Below are 16,073 nucleotides of genomic sequence, written 5' to 3' on the forward strand. Positions count from 1 at the left end.
CACCAAATGGGCTGGATCCTCCTGCCACTTTGTCTGTGTCAGAGGAAAGGACCACCCCAATCTGTGGAATCCCACCCACTAAGCTGCAACCCAGAGTGGGGTCATGTGACCTGGAGCTGGTGTGCGGCTGGTGAATGAAATCCTTTCTGCATAAGGCACACTTGTTCATTCACTGGCCACATGCCAGCCTAGTACATTACCCGTAGGGTTGCCAGGTCCCTCTTCGCCACAGGTGGGAGGTTTTTGGGGTGGAGCCTGAGGAGGGGAGGGTTTGGGGAGGGGAGGGACTTCAATGCCGTAGAGTCCAATTGCCAAAGCAGCCATTTTCTTCAGGAGAACTGATCTCTGATGCCTGGAGATCAGTTGTAATAGCAGGAGGTCTCCAGCTAGTACCTGGAGGTTGGCAACCCCAATTACCTGGGTCTCCCATGCCTCTTGTTTGCAGTAATGGCAGGGTCAACTCAGGGTAAAAAAAAAATCATGGTGCTTTGGGGGTGGAGTCAGGGGAGGGTGGGGCTTCAGGAGGGGAGGGACTTCAGCAGGGTATAATGCCAAAAAATACACCCAAGTTACCATTGTAAACTGTTATGTTATCTAATGCTTTTAAAATGCATGCGATGCAATTGATCTTCCTTGAGGTTCTTCTGAACCCTCATTCCCCCATTTATCTGTAGCAGCTATACAAAAAACATTTTGATCAGGGTTTCCGCTTGAACCCTTGATGTGAAAATAAACCACCTCCCTTACCATTCCTTCTTTAATGTCATTAAAACAACCCCTCCCCACCCCCACACACACAAACAATATTTTCATTACAGGAAGCTGCCGGGATAACTATATCTCTGAATATTTGAAGTTGGGGATAAACAACAGGAGAAAGCCACTAGATTCACGTGAACAACATGGTCTCTGTCGAAAGCAAACACTGGCCAGACCAACTGGAACCGAATCTGATCCACCGAAGCGAGGCTTCTAAGTTGTTCCACGTGTGCACGAGAGCTTGGATCCCCTGTTTCAGCCTGCCCGTGGTCAAACAGGAACGTTTGTTCTTTCCACATTAAGACATTTGAGTTGGTTTAAATGATTAAATGCGCCGTCTCGGGTTTCCATCAAGAAACCTGCTTGGTAACTGCACGGCGATGTGAAACAGTAATTAGGCTTAAACACCGATCGGCGTCCCTCTCCTTGGAGACACAACACGCATAAGCACATCTGTGCCACAGTTTGTCGTAGGGGAGCTCAGCAAAAACAAACCCCAACTCTCCGGTTCTCTTCTGTGGCCATTGCATGAAACAATGTTTTGCCACCCAGATTTTATCCTCGATTTTATTCTGGTCATGTTCGCTCAAGACCGTCACTGCTGCAATGCGTAAAAACCTTCCGATGAGCATTAATCAAAGTACCGGTAGCTAACGTTTGTCACTGTGGTCTCTGTGGATGCTAGGAGTAAACCTTTGCATCATTGAAGGTACATGTGCACAGTTTTTTAAAAATGCAACAGGAGATTATGTTCCCCAACCCCAGTTGCCTATTCTGATGCACTCAACCATCAAACGATGCACACTTCAAAGTGTCAAAAGCAAAAAAGAATGTTTCCGGGCCTCATTGTCAGTAGGCAAAAAACACATGGTTCATTTCTTCTCCACAAGAATGATATGGGGAATTGTTCTCTCTTACTGCCATTCTGTGGTTCAGATCCAACGATGCTCCGGTTTAGAGTGCGCCAACAATCCCCAAACCGCTCCTCATTAACCAACAGTGTCCAGTGATCCATTGAAGCAACTTGGGCTGGTACCGAGCAATTAATGTTCTCTTCCCCCCCCGCCGCTTGCTGCTGCAGTGGCCACAACATCCAACGGCACACTGTGACACCATATTTAAAGCGAAGGATACGTGTCATTCTGATGTCCGTTGTCCCACAAGAGTGAAGCTTTAATGGGTTCCTCTCCCCATGTGCCTGTGAGTCACCATTTCTCGGTCAAAAACGCTCGTGTATCAGAGAGCGGTAATCTGGGTTAGCTCCGACGTGGGTGTCGTCGGGCTCTGCTGGCTGACAGGCACCATGGGGATTTCCACGCCTAGTCATGCCGGATTGTTAGTCCCGTCTGAATTCTTGCAGGCGTAAGCGACGTCCTTGGCAATGCTGCACATCCTGTTGGACATCTGCAGCTCCTTCCTAAAGGCGGACGGGAAGCAGAACTTCTTGAAGCACGTCTTGAAGTTCTCGTCCAGGAAAGCATAGAGGACGGGGTTCAAGCTGCTATTGGCATATCCCAGCGCGGTACAGAAGCACAAGATGGCTAGCTTGACCTCGTTGTCAGCCTTGGCGCCGAGACATCGAACCAGGACAAAGATCTGAACGGGGGTCCAACAGATAATGAAGACGGCCACCACCACGAGGACCATCCGAGTGATGCGCTGGAGATTCCTGTCCTTCTCTTTGGATCCAGAGAGGATGCGGACGTTCTTCAGGCGCCTGATCATGAGGCTGTAGCAAATAGTGATGATCATGACAGGGATCATAAAGGAGAAGAGGAATATACAGATTCCAAACACCGGATCCCAATAATCCACTGGCTCTGGGAGCCTGATCAGGCAGTCAATCTCTGCAGAGGAAAGAAAGACAGAAAGTGTTTGGCCTCAAAAGGATGCCACTGTTTTTAAGTAATGTAACATACCTTCCTTTCCAGCCATTCGGAAGACTCAAGACTATGATAATAATGATAATAATAAAAAGTTTATTGTCTGTGGCTGAAGTCTGACCCTCAAGAAACTAATCTTTAAATATGTTAAGATCCCTGATTAAAAACAGCTTTAGCTTGGATTTTCTTAGCTGTTAAGCAAAGAGTGACACTTTGTAGGAAACATCAGGATTGTTGTCTGATAGGAGAAAGAGCAGCTTCTCTGGATCTGGAGAAAGATATAGGCCCTTTAAAATCGCTCCGAGGCAACTTGGTACCACCTGAAGTGCATGACTTACACAGGCCTGGCTTCTTGCTACTGTTCAACAGCAGCTACCCCATGAAAGCCAGTGTGGTGCGGAGGCTAGAGTACCAGCCTAGGATCTGGGAGATTCAGGTTTGAACAACCATTCTGCTGTGGAGGCTGGCTGGGTGACTTTTGGCTAGTTACATCATCTCAGCCAGACCTACCTCGCAGATTGTTGTGCTGATAAACTGGAGGAGAGGAGAGTGATGTAAGCTATTTTGGGACCCCATTGTGAGGAAAGGTGGAGTATAAAATAAATAATAATAAAGCTGAAAATGGGGTCGGGAACAGATAAAAGGTAGGTGGGAAGGAGAGAAGGAAGGAGTGGAAGGTGATGATGTGTGCATTGCCAGGAGGAGGGAAAGTGGAAATAGTGTGGGAGAGGGGATACAGGGAGAATGAGATACCCCCCCACACACACACCACAAGTCCTTGTGGGTTCCCCACTGAGCAACTGGGCCCAGATCAAGCAGTATCATGCAACTTGGTCAGAGTTTTCCTGGGAAGAGGGTGCCTGGGAGAGGGAAGAAGGGAAAGCTGAAGACAGAAAGTAATGTTGGTTGGTGGGTGAGAAGGAGAGGAAGAAGCATGAAAAAGCATGATAGGGCTATCCGTGGCTACTAGTCAAAATGGACACTAGCCACGATGCATCCCTATTCTTTCCAGTATCAGAGGAGCACGCCTATTATATGAGGTGCTGTGGAACACAGGCAGAAGAATGCTGCCGCAGTCGTCTTGCTTGTTGGCTTCCCAGAGGCACCTGGTTGGCCACTGTGTGAACAGACTGCTGGACTTGATGGGCCTTGGTCTGATCCAGCATTACTTATATTCTTATGTTCTTAAAACAGGAGATGCTACGGGGGCTGCCAGGGAAGGGAAAGAGTGAGGGAGATTAAATGAGATGTCCCCACAAGTCCTCGCAGGTGCCCCATTTCTTGCTTTTTAATGATGTAACCCTTGCTCACTGGATGTCTTATGCTGTCCGATGGTATCATTTTTTATATATTCTGTAAGCCTCCTTGAGTTTCATCGAGAAAGGCCGGCTGGGTGACCATGGGCTATTCTGTCTGTGGCTCGCTGACTCGCTGTCTTCCTCTGTCTAACCTATCTCAAAGGGTTGTTGTGAGAATAAAATATTACCATCCACCCTGTCCTGAGCTCCTTGGAAGATGCAGTTGATAAAAATGTGAGATATATGTGTCTGTGTCTGTATGTGTCAATGGCCATGAAATACTGGGGTTGCCAGCTCTGGGTTGATAAATACCTAGAGATTTTGGGGGTGGAGCCTAAGTGGGGCGGGGTTTGGAGAGGGGTGGGACTTCAATACAATAGAGTCCAATGGCCAAAGCGGCCATTTTCACCAGGGGAACTGATTTCTATCGCCTGGAGATCAGTGGTAATAGCAGAAGACCACCTGGAGGTTGACAGCTCTATGAAATACATATGTGTACGTTAGAGTTGCCAGGTCCCTTTTTGCCTCTGGTGGGAGGTTTTTGGGGTAGAGCCTGAAGAGGGCGGGGTTTGGGGAGGCTTCAATGCCATAGAGTCCAATTGCCAAAGTGGCCATTTTCTCCAGGAGAACTGATCTCTATCGGCTGGAGATCAGTTGTAATAGCAGGAGATCTTTAGCTAGTACCTGGAAGCTGGCAACCCTAGGGTATGGAACAAGTCCAGAAAAGGGCAACAAAGATGGTGTGGGGTCTGGAGACCAAGTCCTATGAGGAAAGGTTGGAGTTGGGTATGTTTAGCCTGAAGAGGAGAAGACTGAGAGAGGATATGACAACCATGTTCAAGTACTTGAAGGGCTGTCATATAGAGGAGGGTGCCGAGTTGTTTTCTGTTGCTCAAGAAGGTCAGCCCAGAACCAACGGGTTGAAATTAAATCAAAAGAGTTTCCGTCTATACATTAGGAAGAATTTTCTAACAGTTAGAGAGGTTCCTCAGTGGAACAGGCTTCCTCGGGAGGTGGTAAGCTCTCCTTCCCTGGAGGTTTTGAAGCAGAGGCTAGATGGCCATCTGTCAGCAATGCTGATTCTGTGACCTTAGGCAGATGATGAGAGGGAGGGCATCTTGGCCATCTTCTGGTCACTAGGGGTCTGGAGGCGGGAGGTAGTTGTGAATTTCCTGCATTGTGCAGGGGGTTGGACTTGATAGCCCTGGTGGTCCCTTCCAACTCTATGATTCTATGATTCTATGTGTATGTGGGGGAGACAAACAGACTAACAAATAGACGGATATTCATGCTTATAAATGAATTTTAGCAATCATGTTGACAAAATTGTAGTCAGCCTAATCCACTAGCAGGCTGCAGGACATGAATCAGTGGTCTTCACAGCACCACCGAGAGACTTCCCTTTCTCCTTAAATCCCCAGACTGCCCTGGGAGCTTGAGTCATATGTCACTCTTGGTATTAAACCCATGTAAGCCCAAGATTAGCGAGAGTTATTTCACACTTGGCAAGTAGTCAGGAAAGAAAACATGGGCCCCTGGAGTCTTGTAGGGAAGCACGGAAAACATGTTGGAGATAACTCTGCTTTTGTCACTCATGTAATGAGAAGCGTTGGGGGATGCGGGCTGGGAGGGTTTCTTCCCTTGGCCAGGGGTGGTGGGTGGTGGAGGTGGTTAATAACTAAGCGGCGTTTTGTGTTATGGTTCAGCCGAAGCTGCAAGGCTATGTGGAGTGGTTTATGCCACCGATCTGAGATGTTGTCAGAGAAAGATGTTTAGCTTAGGAGGTTCAGAAAGAAATGTCCCTAGTGAAGAAGGAGGAGGAGGAGGAGGAGGAGGAGGAGGAGGAGGAAAGCATTTTACTGACCATCATTTTCATTCTCGGTGGATCCCATCACCATCACCGGGATACCAAAGACTGAAGCCAAGGCCCAGATGCAGACATTGACTACTTTGGCCTTGTGTGGGGTCCGGATGTCCAGTGCCTTGATGGGGTGGCAGATGGCAATGTATCGGTCCACGCTCATCATCGTCAGGGTGAAGGTACTGGTGAACATGTTGTAGTAGTCGATGGCGATGGCGATCTTGCAGAGAGCGTTCCCAAAGGGCCAAGACCCCAAGAAGGTGTCGGTCCCTTGGAACGGCAACGTCATCAGGCACAGAGTATCTGCCAAGGCCAAGTTGAAGATGTAAATGTTGGTCGCTGTCTTCATCTTGGTGAATCTGGAACAAAAGAAAGGCAAGACAGTAGAGCTGGAGGAAAGGCAAATTCCATGCTGGCCATAATTAGACAAGGAATAGAGAACAAAACTGCTGCAATTGCACTGCCCTCGTACAAATCTATGGTGAGACCACACTTGGAATACTGTGTACAGTTCTGGTCACTGAACATAAAAAAGGATATTGCAGAACTTGAGAAAGTGCAGAAAAGAGCAACCAAAATGATCAGGGGACTAGAGAAACTGCCCTATGAGGAGGGGTTAGGGCCGTTTAGCTTGGAAAGAAGGCAGTTAAGGGGAGACATGATAGAGGTCTATAAAATTATGCACGGTATGGACAAGGAGAAGATTTTCTCCCTCTCTCATAATACTACCATGTGGGGTCATCTGCTGAAGCTGGAGGGTGAGAGATTCAAAATGGATAAAAGGAAGTATTTCTTCACATAACACATAGTTAAATTGTGGAACTCCCTGTCCCAGGATGTGTACATGGCTGCCAACTTGGAAAGCTTGAAGAGGGGAATGGACATGTTCATGGAGGAGAGGGGTATTCATGGCTACTGGTAAAAATGAATACTAGTCATGCTGCATACTATTCTCTCCAGGATCAGAGGAGCATGCCTATTATATTAGGTGCATTGGAACACAGGCACGACAATGCTGCTGCAGTTGTCTTGTTTGTGGGCTTCTTACATGTACCTGGTTGGCCACTGTGTGAACAGACTGCTGGACTTGATAGACTTTGCTCTGATCCAGCAGGGCCTTTCTTATATTCTTATGTTGACATAGATCCCATATTCAAATAGATCTTTCTGGTTTTCAGTCATTATCTTGATTGGGGAATGTCAGGATCATAGAATCATAGAGTTGGAAGGGACCACCAGGGTCATCTAGTCCAACCCCCTGCACAATGCAAGAAATTCACAACTGCCTTCTCCCTACACCCCCAGTGACCCCTACTCCAAGCCCAGAAGATGGCCACAAAAACCCTCCAGGATTCCTGGCCAATCTGGCCTGGAGGGAAATTGCTTCCTGACCCCAAAGTGGCAATCAGCATTTCCCTGGGCATATAAGAAAGGGCCATGAGAGCCAAACGCTGATGCAACCCTTCCTGCCCTCCCTCTCATGATCTGCCTAAGTTCACTAAATCAGCATTGCTGTCAGATGGCCATCTAGCCATAATTTTTAATTGTATGTTCCTATACTCTTTCTGAAGATTTGAAACGACTACTGCTGAAAGTTCAAGGAGAAAGTGCCAAAGCAGGACTACAGCTGAACATCAAGAAAACAAAAGTAATGACTACCGGAGAATTACACAACTTTAAGGTTGACAATGAGGAAATTGAAATTGTTGAAGACTTTCTATTCCTTGGCTCCACCATCAACCAAAAGGGAGACTCAGCCAAGAAATCAGAAGCAGATTGAGATTGGGAAGGGCAGCCATGAAGGAGCTAGAAAAGATTCTTAAGTGTAAGGATGTGTCACTGCCAACCAAGATCAAGTTAATTCATGCCATCGTATTCCCTATTACTATGGATGGGTGTGAAAGCTGGACAATGAAGAAAGCTGATAGGAAGACGGTCTATTCCTTTGAAATGTGGTGTTGGAGGAGAGCGTTACGGATTCCGTGGACTGACAAAAAAAACAAATCAGTGGGTTATAGATCAAATCAAGCCTGAACTGACCCTAGAAGCTAAAATGACTAAACTGAGGCTGTTGTATTTTGGTCACGTCATGAGACGACAAGAGTCACTGGAAAAGACAGTCATGCTAGGAAAAGTTGAGGGCAGCAGGAAAAGAGGAAGACCCAACAAGAGGTGGATGGACTCAATAAAGGAAGCCACAGCCTTCAGTTTGCAAGATCTGAGCAAGGCTGTCAAAGATAGGACATTTTGGAGGACTTTCATTCATAGGGTCGTTATGAGTCAGAAGCTACTTGACAGCACTTAACACACACACACACACATATTCTTTCTGTAGGATTTTGATGCAAACTCAGATTCTTTATTAATTCAAGTATTCCCAAATGAGATCAGGATTTTTTTGAGACTGCACGGACTTCAATAAGGGGGATTTTTAAAAACAAAAAACAAAAAACAACCAAAGCATCATTTTGGCAGACACAATTAAAGTTCCCCATTGAAACCTGCAGGGTCGTTAGGGTTGCCAGGTCCCTCTTCTCCAGGGAACAGAGAACAGTTTGCCTGGAGAAAATGGCCACTTTGGCCATTGGATTCTATGGCAGTGAAGTCCCTCCCCTTTCCAAACTCCACCCTCCTCAGGCTCCGCCCCCCAAATCTCCAGGTATTTCCCAACCTGGAGCTGGCAGCCCTAACTAGGGCTGTCAATTCGGTTCGGCCCGAACTGAAAATCAGCCGAATTTCCCCTGATTCGGTGGTTTTTAGTTCGGGAGGAACCGAACTCAAAACTGGCAAGCAACCGGGGGGGCCGAATTCAGCGAGTTCGGGAGTTCGCGAATAAATTCGGCAAATTCGGCCGTCAGTAAGCAGCATAACCGTCAGTAAGCAGCATTCTCCTCCCCCGGCCAATCGGTGGGCAAGCTGGGTCTTCTTCTGGCCAATCAGTCAGGATTGAGTACTGGAGGAATCAGCTGATGTGCGGCCCGGCCAGGGAGAGAGAGAGAGAGAGCGAAATCCTCGTGTGTGTGTGGGGGGTGCTTGTGCACATTCGCTCCTTTCTGTGGCTGCAGGGGGCGTATTTTTGGGGGTACAGACACAAAACTTTCACTGGAGTTTCAGACCAGTGTTCTTAAGATACCCAAGTTTTGTAAACATTGGGTCAGGGGGTCTCAAGATATGGGCTCTCCCCCTTTTCCCTCCCCCCTTTTTCCATTTATGTGGCTGCAGGGGGCGCTTTTTTGGGGATATAGCCCCCAAACTTTTAGCATAGCTTCAGTCAATTATTCTTAAGATACTACCCAAGTTTTGTAAAGATGGGTTCAGTGGGGGCAGAAATATCGCCTCCCCCCCTTTTCTCTTTCCATGGCTGCAGGGGGCGCATTTTTGGGGGTGCAGATCCCAAACTTTGAGCGGAGTTTCAGACCAGTGTTCTTAAGATACCCCCCAAGTTTTGTGAACATTGGGTCAGGGGGTCCCGAGATATGGGCTTTCCCCTTTCCCCTTTCCCCTATTGGGATGAATGGATCAGCCGATCCTGTGCATCTCCAGAGCAAAACGTTCCGTGCCTAATTGGAATCATCTTGGATTACAAGTCCTCTTCAGCTCCTCTTGATGGAACAGAAGACAGCCACAGTAAGACCCCTTTGGGGGCTTTAATCTATAATTTTTCTCCTGTGTATGTGTGTGTGTGGGGGGGAAAGCAGAGTCTGTGTGTGTGTGGGGAGGGAGCAGTTTCTGTGGGTGGGGGGGAAGCCAAAGGGGGCTTTCGTCGGTTCTGCCTGGAGTGTGTGTTCCCCCTCGAGTCTCTCGCTCCCTGGTTTGAGGGGGGAGGTTTCAGTTGTGTGTTGCAAAGGTGTTGTTTAACAAGGTTGTGTTGTTTTGCAGTTGTTTTGCAGTTGGTTTGCAAACGTCTCAGCTGTTGTCGGGGCTGGGAGCTTTGTGCGTGGGCGGCAAGCTCTGCTGAGAGATGCACATTAAGGGTGGGGGGGACCCCTTTCAGGGCCCATATCTCAGCCCCCCCTGACCCAATCTTTACAAAACTTAGGGAGTCTTTCAATAAACGTCCGTTGAAGCTCTGCCGAACGTTTGGGACCTCTAACCCCAAAAATGCCCCCCCAGAGCCGCGGAAAGGCGCAATTGTGTTTTTAATGGCTTTATTCGGCCGAATTTTTTTCCGAACTTTGAATTCCCGCCGAATTGAACGGATCCGAAGTGGGGGAGTTCGGACTTCGGCACGTACCGAACCCACAAGGGCCAAATTCGGCCGAATCCAAACTGTACCGAATTTTTTTTTTTTTGACATCCCTAGCCCTAACCATCCATGGCAACATCGAGGACATCAGGAACCAAAGGGACTGTGGCTCCCATGGATTTCATGACCCTTTCTTGAATGCCATGGGTAATGCCGATTGCCACTTTGGGGTCAGGAAGCAATCCCAGATTGGCCAGGGATCCTGGGGTTTTTTGTTGCCATCTTCTAGGCATGGAGTAGGGGTCACTGGGGTGTGTGGATTTCCATCTAAACATTAGGAAGAACTTTCTAACAGTTAGAGTGGCTCCTCAGTGGAACAAGCTTCCTCGGGAGGTGGTGAACTCTCCTTCCCTGGAGGTTTTTAAGCAGAGGCTAGATGGCCATCTGTCAGCAATGCAGATTCTAGGACCTTAGGTAGATAATGAGAGGGAGGGCATCTTGACCATCTTCTGGGCATGGAGTAGGGGTCACTGGGGGTGTGGGGGGGAAGGTAGTTGTGAATTTCCTGCATTGTGCAGGGGGTTGGACTAGATCACCCTGGTGATCCCTTCCAACTCTGTGATTCTATATCTTAGGATAATGATGTTCCAGATTGGAAACAGGAGCAGTCTAAATCCAAGATAAGATTCAGCCTCTTTGCTCTCACATCAGAGTGTAGAGAACAGGATGAGTCATAAAACAAATTTGCCATCTCCACAGGTCAGCCGTATTTGTCTGGGGGGAAGGTACACTTCAGCGCTAATGAACACACTCAGCCTGTGCAAGATCCCAGGTTCAAACTCCGCCGCCTCCAGTTAAAAGGGTTTCAGGTAGCAGGGCTGGTGAGACGTTTTGGTGCAGTATAAGGCAACTGTTGATGGGGAAACTGAATTTAGGGTTCAGTCGAAGGGGTCCAAATAAGCAAAACTATGTGCAGCAGAAGCGAAGCCTTTATTAATCGATCGTGATCAAGGAAAGTAGCCGTTCCCTACAAAAGTTCAAGACACCGACACTGTTACATGGCTCGTCTTTGGTACTTATAGCAAACTTTGCATCACAAGAATGCAGCAATGAATAGCCAATCAATGAATGCCTCCTCAGTACTGCAGCAAATCTAAACCAATAGGAAAACAATCTATACTTCCTTCTTAACATACTTTAAATAATACTACTACCTTATCTGCTGTATGCTACAAGAGTAACACGAACTGTTAGGGTTGCCATGTCTGGGTTGGGAACTACCTGGAGATTTGGGGGCTGGAGCCTGAGGAGGGCGGGAATTGGGGGAGGAGGGACTTCAATAGGGTGTAATGTCAACAGTCCAGCTTCCGATGTGGCCATTTTCTCTAGGTAGGGTTGCCAACTTCCAGGTACTAGCTTGAGATCTCCTGCTATTACAACTGATCTCCAGCCGATAGAGATGGGTTCACCTGGAGAAAATGGCCGCTTTGGCAATTGGACTCTATGGCGTTGAAGTCCCTCCCTGCCCCAAACCCCACCCTCCTCAGGCTCCACCCAAAAAACCTCCCATCGGTGGCAAAGAGGGACCTGGCAAACCCTATCTCCTGGAAGTGCCACGCATATGTGCGACACTCTAGCAATTCCCCTCTGAAAACTTTATGGAAATCATAGCATTTTGGGGGAGATTGCTAGAGCATCACTGACACTTTGGGGGTAATCCACAGGTGTCGGCAAATTGGCCCGTGTACACATGGTGTACACAGACTGCCATCCCCCAACAGCTGACCTATTTCCTCCGTCGGCCAGGTGAGGGGCAGCGGGCGATTGCCCACCCTCACCGGGCACTTGGGAACCCTACAGGCAACCCTATCCCCCATCTCCCTCCAGTCATCGGGGGGACCTGGCAACCCTAGCTGGACGTAGGTTCCTCTTCTCCACCAGCGGGAGGTTTTTGGGGTGGAGCCTGAGGAGGGCGGGGTTTGGAGAGGGACTTCAATGCCAGAGTTCAAATGCTAAAGTGGCCATTTTCTCCAGGGGAACTGATCTCTGTCGGCTGGAGATCAATTGTAATAGCTGGAGATCTCCAGGTAGTACCTGGAGGTTGGCAACCCTAGCTGGACCTCACCCACTCATGTACTTCATGCAGTTCATTGGCCATTCCTCACCTTTACATTCTGGAAGATGTCATGCATGACTTTTTGCAAAGCTCGAGAGGCAGCGAATTTCGAAGCCGGGAGGAACAGCTGGGCATACCTTTTCAGATTGTGTAAAAAAAGGGGCTTTTGGGGTACGACGGGCTTGGGTACAAACGCAGGAGGACAGCTCTTTTTTGGTACCTTATCAATGAGCTTGTGCACATCCGTAATGCAGAGAGGGGGAAGGAATGTGCAAACAAACGGAAGGAACGAAAGCTTTAGCAATCCAAACGCTTCTCAGCACTCTGTGCAACGTTTGGAAATGAAACTGCAACCCTTGAGAGAGAATTCTGGTTCTCCCAGATTTGAAACTGCTCTCCAGGCGACAGAGATCAGTCCCCCTGGATAAAATGGCTGCTTTGCAGGATGGGCTCCATTTTAACCTGGGTGCTGGGGAGAAGCAGAGCTATGTCTAGGGTTGCCAGCTCTGGGCTGGGAAATACCTGGAGATTTTGAGGGTGGAGCCTGAGGAGGGTGGGTTTGAGGAGGAGAGGGACTAGGGTTGTCAACCTCCAGGTACTAGCTGGAGATCCCCTGCTATTACAACTGATCTCCAGCCGATAGAAATCAGTTCCCCTGGAGAAAATGGCCGCTTTGGCAATTGGACTCTATGACATCGAAGTCCCTCCCCTCCCCAAACTCTCCCCTCCTCAGGCTCTGCCCCCAAAACCTCCCAAATAAACTCCCAGAGTTCAGCCAGAGGGCCTCATAAATCTGAAAATGCAAGCTGCCAGCTTCTATAGCAGAAAGAACAGTGATAAATATGTCCCAGGCTGTACTTCCCTTGCCCATACTCACCAGCACATCCTTAGTTCTCCTTAATTGTAGACCCAAGTGATCCATTTCAGTTTAGGGGCTCCACTAGATGGAGGGTGAAAAGACAACCTAGGAGGGCCTTCAGTGGAGTATAATGTAGGGTTGCCAGCTCAGGGTTGGGAAATACCTGGAGATTTTGGCGGCAGAGCCTGAGGAGGGCAGGGTTTGTAGAGGGGAGGGACTTCAATGCTATAGAGTCCAGTTGCCAAAGGCTGGCAACCCTAGCATAATTCCATACAGCCCACCTTCCAAAGAAGCCATTTGTGAACTGATCTCTGTTGCCTGCAGATCAGTTGTAACAGCAGAATTCTACAGCCAGGGCCGGATTTAGGTTTGATGAGGCCCTAAGCTATTGAAGGTAATGGGGCCCTTTATATGTCCAGCTGTCCTTAGTCAACAACAAATTGTCGCTGTTTTGTAATGCCTATATTCTTCATTATTATTGGAAATGCTCAGTCCGCATACTCGCACTTATAAGGATGCTAAGCCCAGGGTATAAGGGTTAGCATTTAGCACAATACCATGTGAGAGCACATATATGTAATCGACATGCAGCCCCAGGTATAAGGGGTGAAGTATTAATCCTTGGAACAGATGCCCTAATGTGTAATCACTTAGTTAGCATGAGTCTGGCAGACGCCATTATGAGCTGCGTGGTACAGATAGCCCCCATAAAGGGGCCCACTAGTGATTGAGGCTACCAGGGATGTCACTCAAGAATGTAGTTTCGATTCTGCATGAGGCTCAAGTTGTTATCCAGATGTAACGCCGACGGTTCTCTAATTGGATATGCTAATCCAAATGTATCCATTATTGGATCTTTATATATCTATGCACTATATTACACATTTGTAACAGCCCTGACCAAAAGTTATAAACGTTGCAATCCTTTGTTCTGGGGTGTGAATTGTCCTGCGCTTTGGGGCAATTGCACCCGGCTGCTTTATTTTGGCCACAATAAACAGATCGTTTAATCTTTCAACCTCCTGCTGTGTTATTATCATTGGCTACTAAATAATAATACAGAGGCATATCAGTTTTTTGTGTTGAATATATGCTATATGGTAATTTACGGACCTAATAGGTATCTAAAGCCATTTGCACATAACAAAATATGTATTTTATCAAAGTAATTGTTGAACTGAAATACAATTAGGGCCCATTACTTACATCATAGGAGCCTACACAACACAAAACACTGTTGCTGTATGTAGGTTTTATTTTATTTGTTTTTTATCTTATATTTTGGAAATCCAGTTTTTTTCCTTTAAATTTTTTTGGGGGGCCCAAGAGAGTGGGGCCCTAAGCTATAGCTTGTTTAGCTTATATGTAAATCCGGCACTGTCTCCAGCCACCACCTGGAGGTCGGGTACCATAGCTATGTCCCAAGGATCAAACATTAGTATCCAAAATTGCATCAAACTCATAATGGCCCCCAAGAGAGCAAAAGCAACCTTCTCCGAAGGCCGTCTCTTGGCCTTGGCACCGTTCGTGGAATTGATATGCAAACTGTGTCGATGGCGTGTCGTTGAAATATGCCAATTAGCGTCAGCTCCGCTTGCTTGGGTAGCAGCGCAGGTTGCAGCGGGCTTGATCTAGCTCGGCAAATCAAGGACAGCTTTTTGCATCAATCAGGTGAGACTTGGGGAAAACAGATCTGGGATTTGCTCGTTTATCATCGGCTGCCATCGCGCTCCGGGAAGCTTTATAAGCCGATCTGCGAGGCATCCGAGTGCTAAAACTGCTTGACCGTCTCTCATGATTGTGCTCCTCATTATTAGATCCGGCCTCTGTTGAATGCCAGGCAGAACAGAAGCATCTTTCGTCCTGATGGAGAAGAGAGATCCGGGGCAATAGGTCAGCAGTCAAACATTTTCTCTGCATGAGACTGGGCAGGGAAGGGGGTAATTCCTCCTGACATTAATAAGGACTCAAATACATGTTATTTTTCCCTCCTGTGTTTATTTGAAATGTCGGTTTTTCTTCCTTTTGCAAATCTAGCTACAGCTTTGCTTTATTATGAAGGAGAACAGAATAGGGAGAGAAGGAAACATTGACCATTTCCTCCCCACCTGGGGGGAAAAACCCACCCTAAACTGTTTTTAAACCTGACCTGGATGGCTCAGGCTAGCCTGATCTCGTCAGATCTCAGAAGCTAAGCAGGGTCAGCCCTGGTTAGTATTTGGAAGGGAGACCACCAAGGAATACTAGGGTTGCTGTGCAGAGGAAGGCACTGGCAAACCACCTCTGTTAGTCTCTTGCCGTGAAAACCCCAAAAAGGGATCGCCATAAGTTGGCTGCAACTTGATGGCACTTTACACACACAAAAACTGTTTTTACTGCTGCTGGGGAAATAATATGTGTACTCTTAACTGATCCGTAGCATTCATAAAGGCAATTCTAGGGTGGCACGAACATGACATAGGAGAGGGTTGACATTTCCATCTCTCATCCCACACCATTCTCTTCCTTGATAAATTAATCCTATAAAAGAAGAAGCAGAAGAAGCAGAAGCAGAAGCAGAAGAAGAAGAAAAAGAAGAAGAAGAAGAGTTGGTTTTTATATGCTGACTTTCTCCACCACTTAAAAAAAATCGAACCGGCTTACAATCGCCTTCCCTCCCCTTCCCCACAACAGACACCCTGTGAGGCAGGTGGAGCTGAGAGAGCTCTACAAGAGCTGTGACTAGCCCAAGGTCACCCAGCTGGCTTCGTGTGTAGGAGTGGGGAAACAAATCCACCAGATTAGCATCTGCCATTCATGTGGAGGAGGAATGGGGAATCAAACCCGGTTCTCCAAATCAGAGTCCACTGCTCTTAACCACTATACCATGCTGGCTCTTGGTAAAACTAAATGTACTGAAACAAAAAGTAATTTAGAATAAATGTGGAAGGAATCATAATGCACAGCTGAGCCTCAAGACAAGGCAAAATGTAGTGTACGAACTTCCTCTCTGCTGGAGATCTCACGGGGATGAATTCACATTGACATGTTTCAAAATGGAAGATGTAGATGCTATGCACAGCCCTTGAATCTGCCGGGCCACTGTTGCGTTCACTATGGAAACATAATGAT

General features: G+C 47.5%; 1 protein-coding gene across 1 annotated transcript in view; it reads right to left on the reverse strand.

The window, feature by feature from the left end:
- Positions 1–2,015: 2,015 nt before the first annotated feature.
- OPRL1 (opioid related nociceptin receptor 1) overlaps positions 2,016–16,073 on the reverse strand; it is a 34,179-nt gene continuing 20,121 nt past the window's right edge. Inside the window, exons 2-3 of the mRNA XM_056843967.1 lie at positions 5,805–6,160; positions 2,016–2,606 (exon numbers count right to left, since the gene is read on the reverse strand). Coding sequence (XP_056699945.1) covers positions 2,083–2,606; positions 5,805–6,160 — 880 coding nt within the window. The 3' untranslated portion in view covers positions 2,016–2,082. The remainder of the gene's footprint in view (positions 2,607–5,804; positions 6,161–16,073) is intronic.

Source organism: Euleptes europaea, chromosome 2 (assembly GCF_029931775.1).
Source record: "Euleptes europaea isolate rEulEur1 chromosome 2, rEulEur1.hap1, whole genome shotgun sequence".
Taxonomy (NCBI): Eukaryota; Metazoa; Chordata; class Lepidosauria; order Squamata; family Sphaerodactylidae; genus Euleptes; species Euleptes europaea.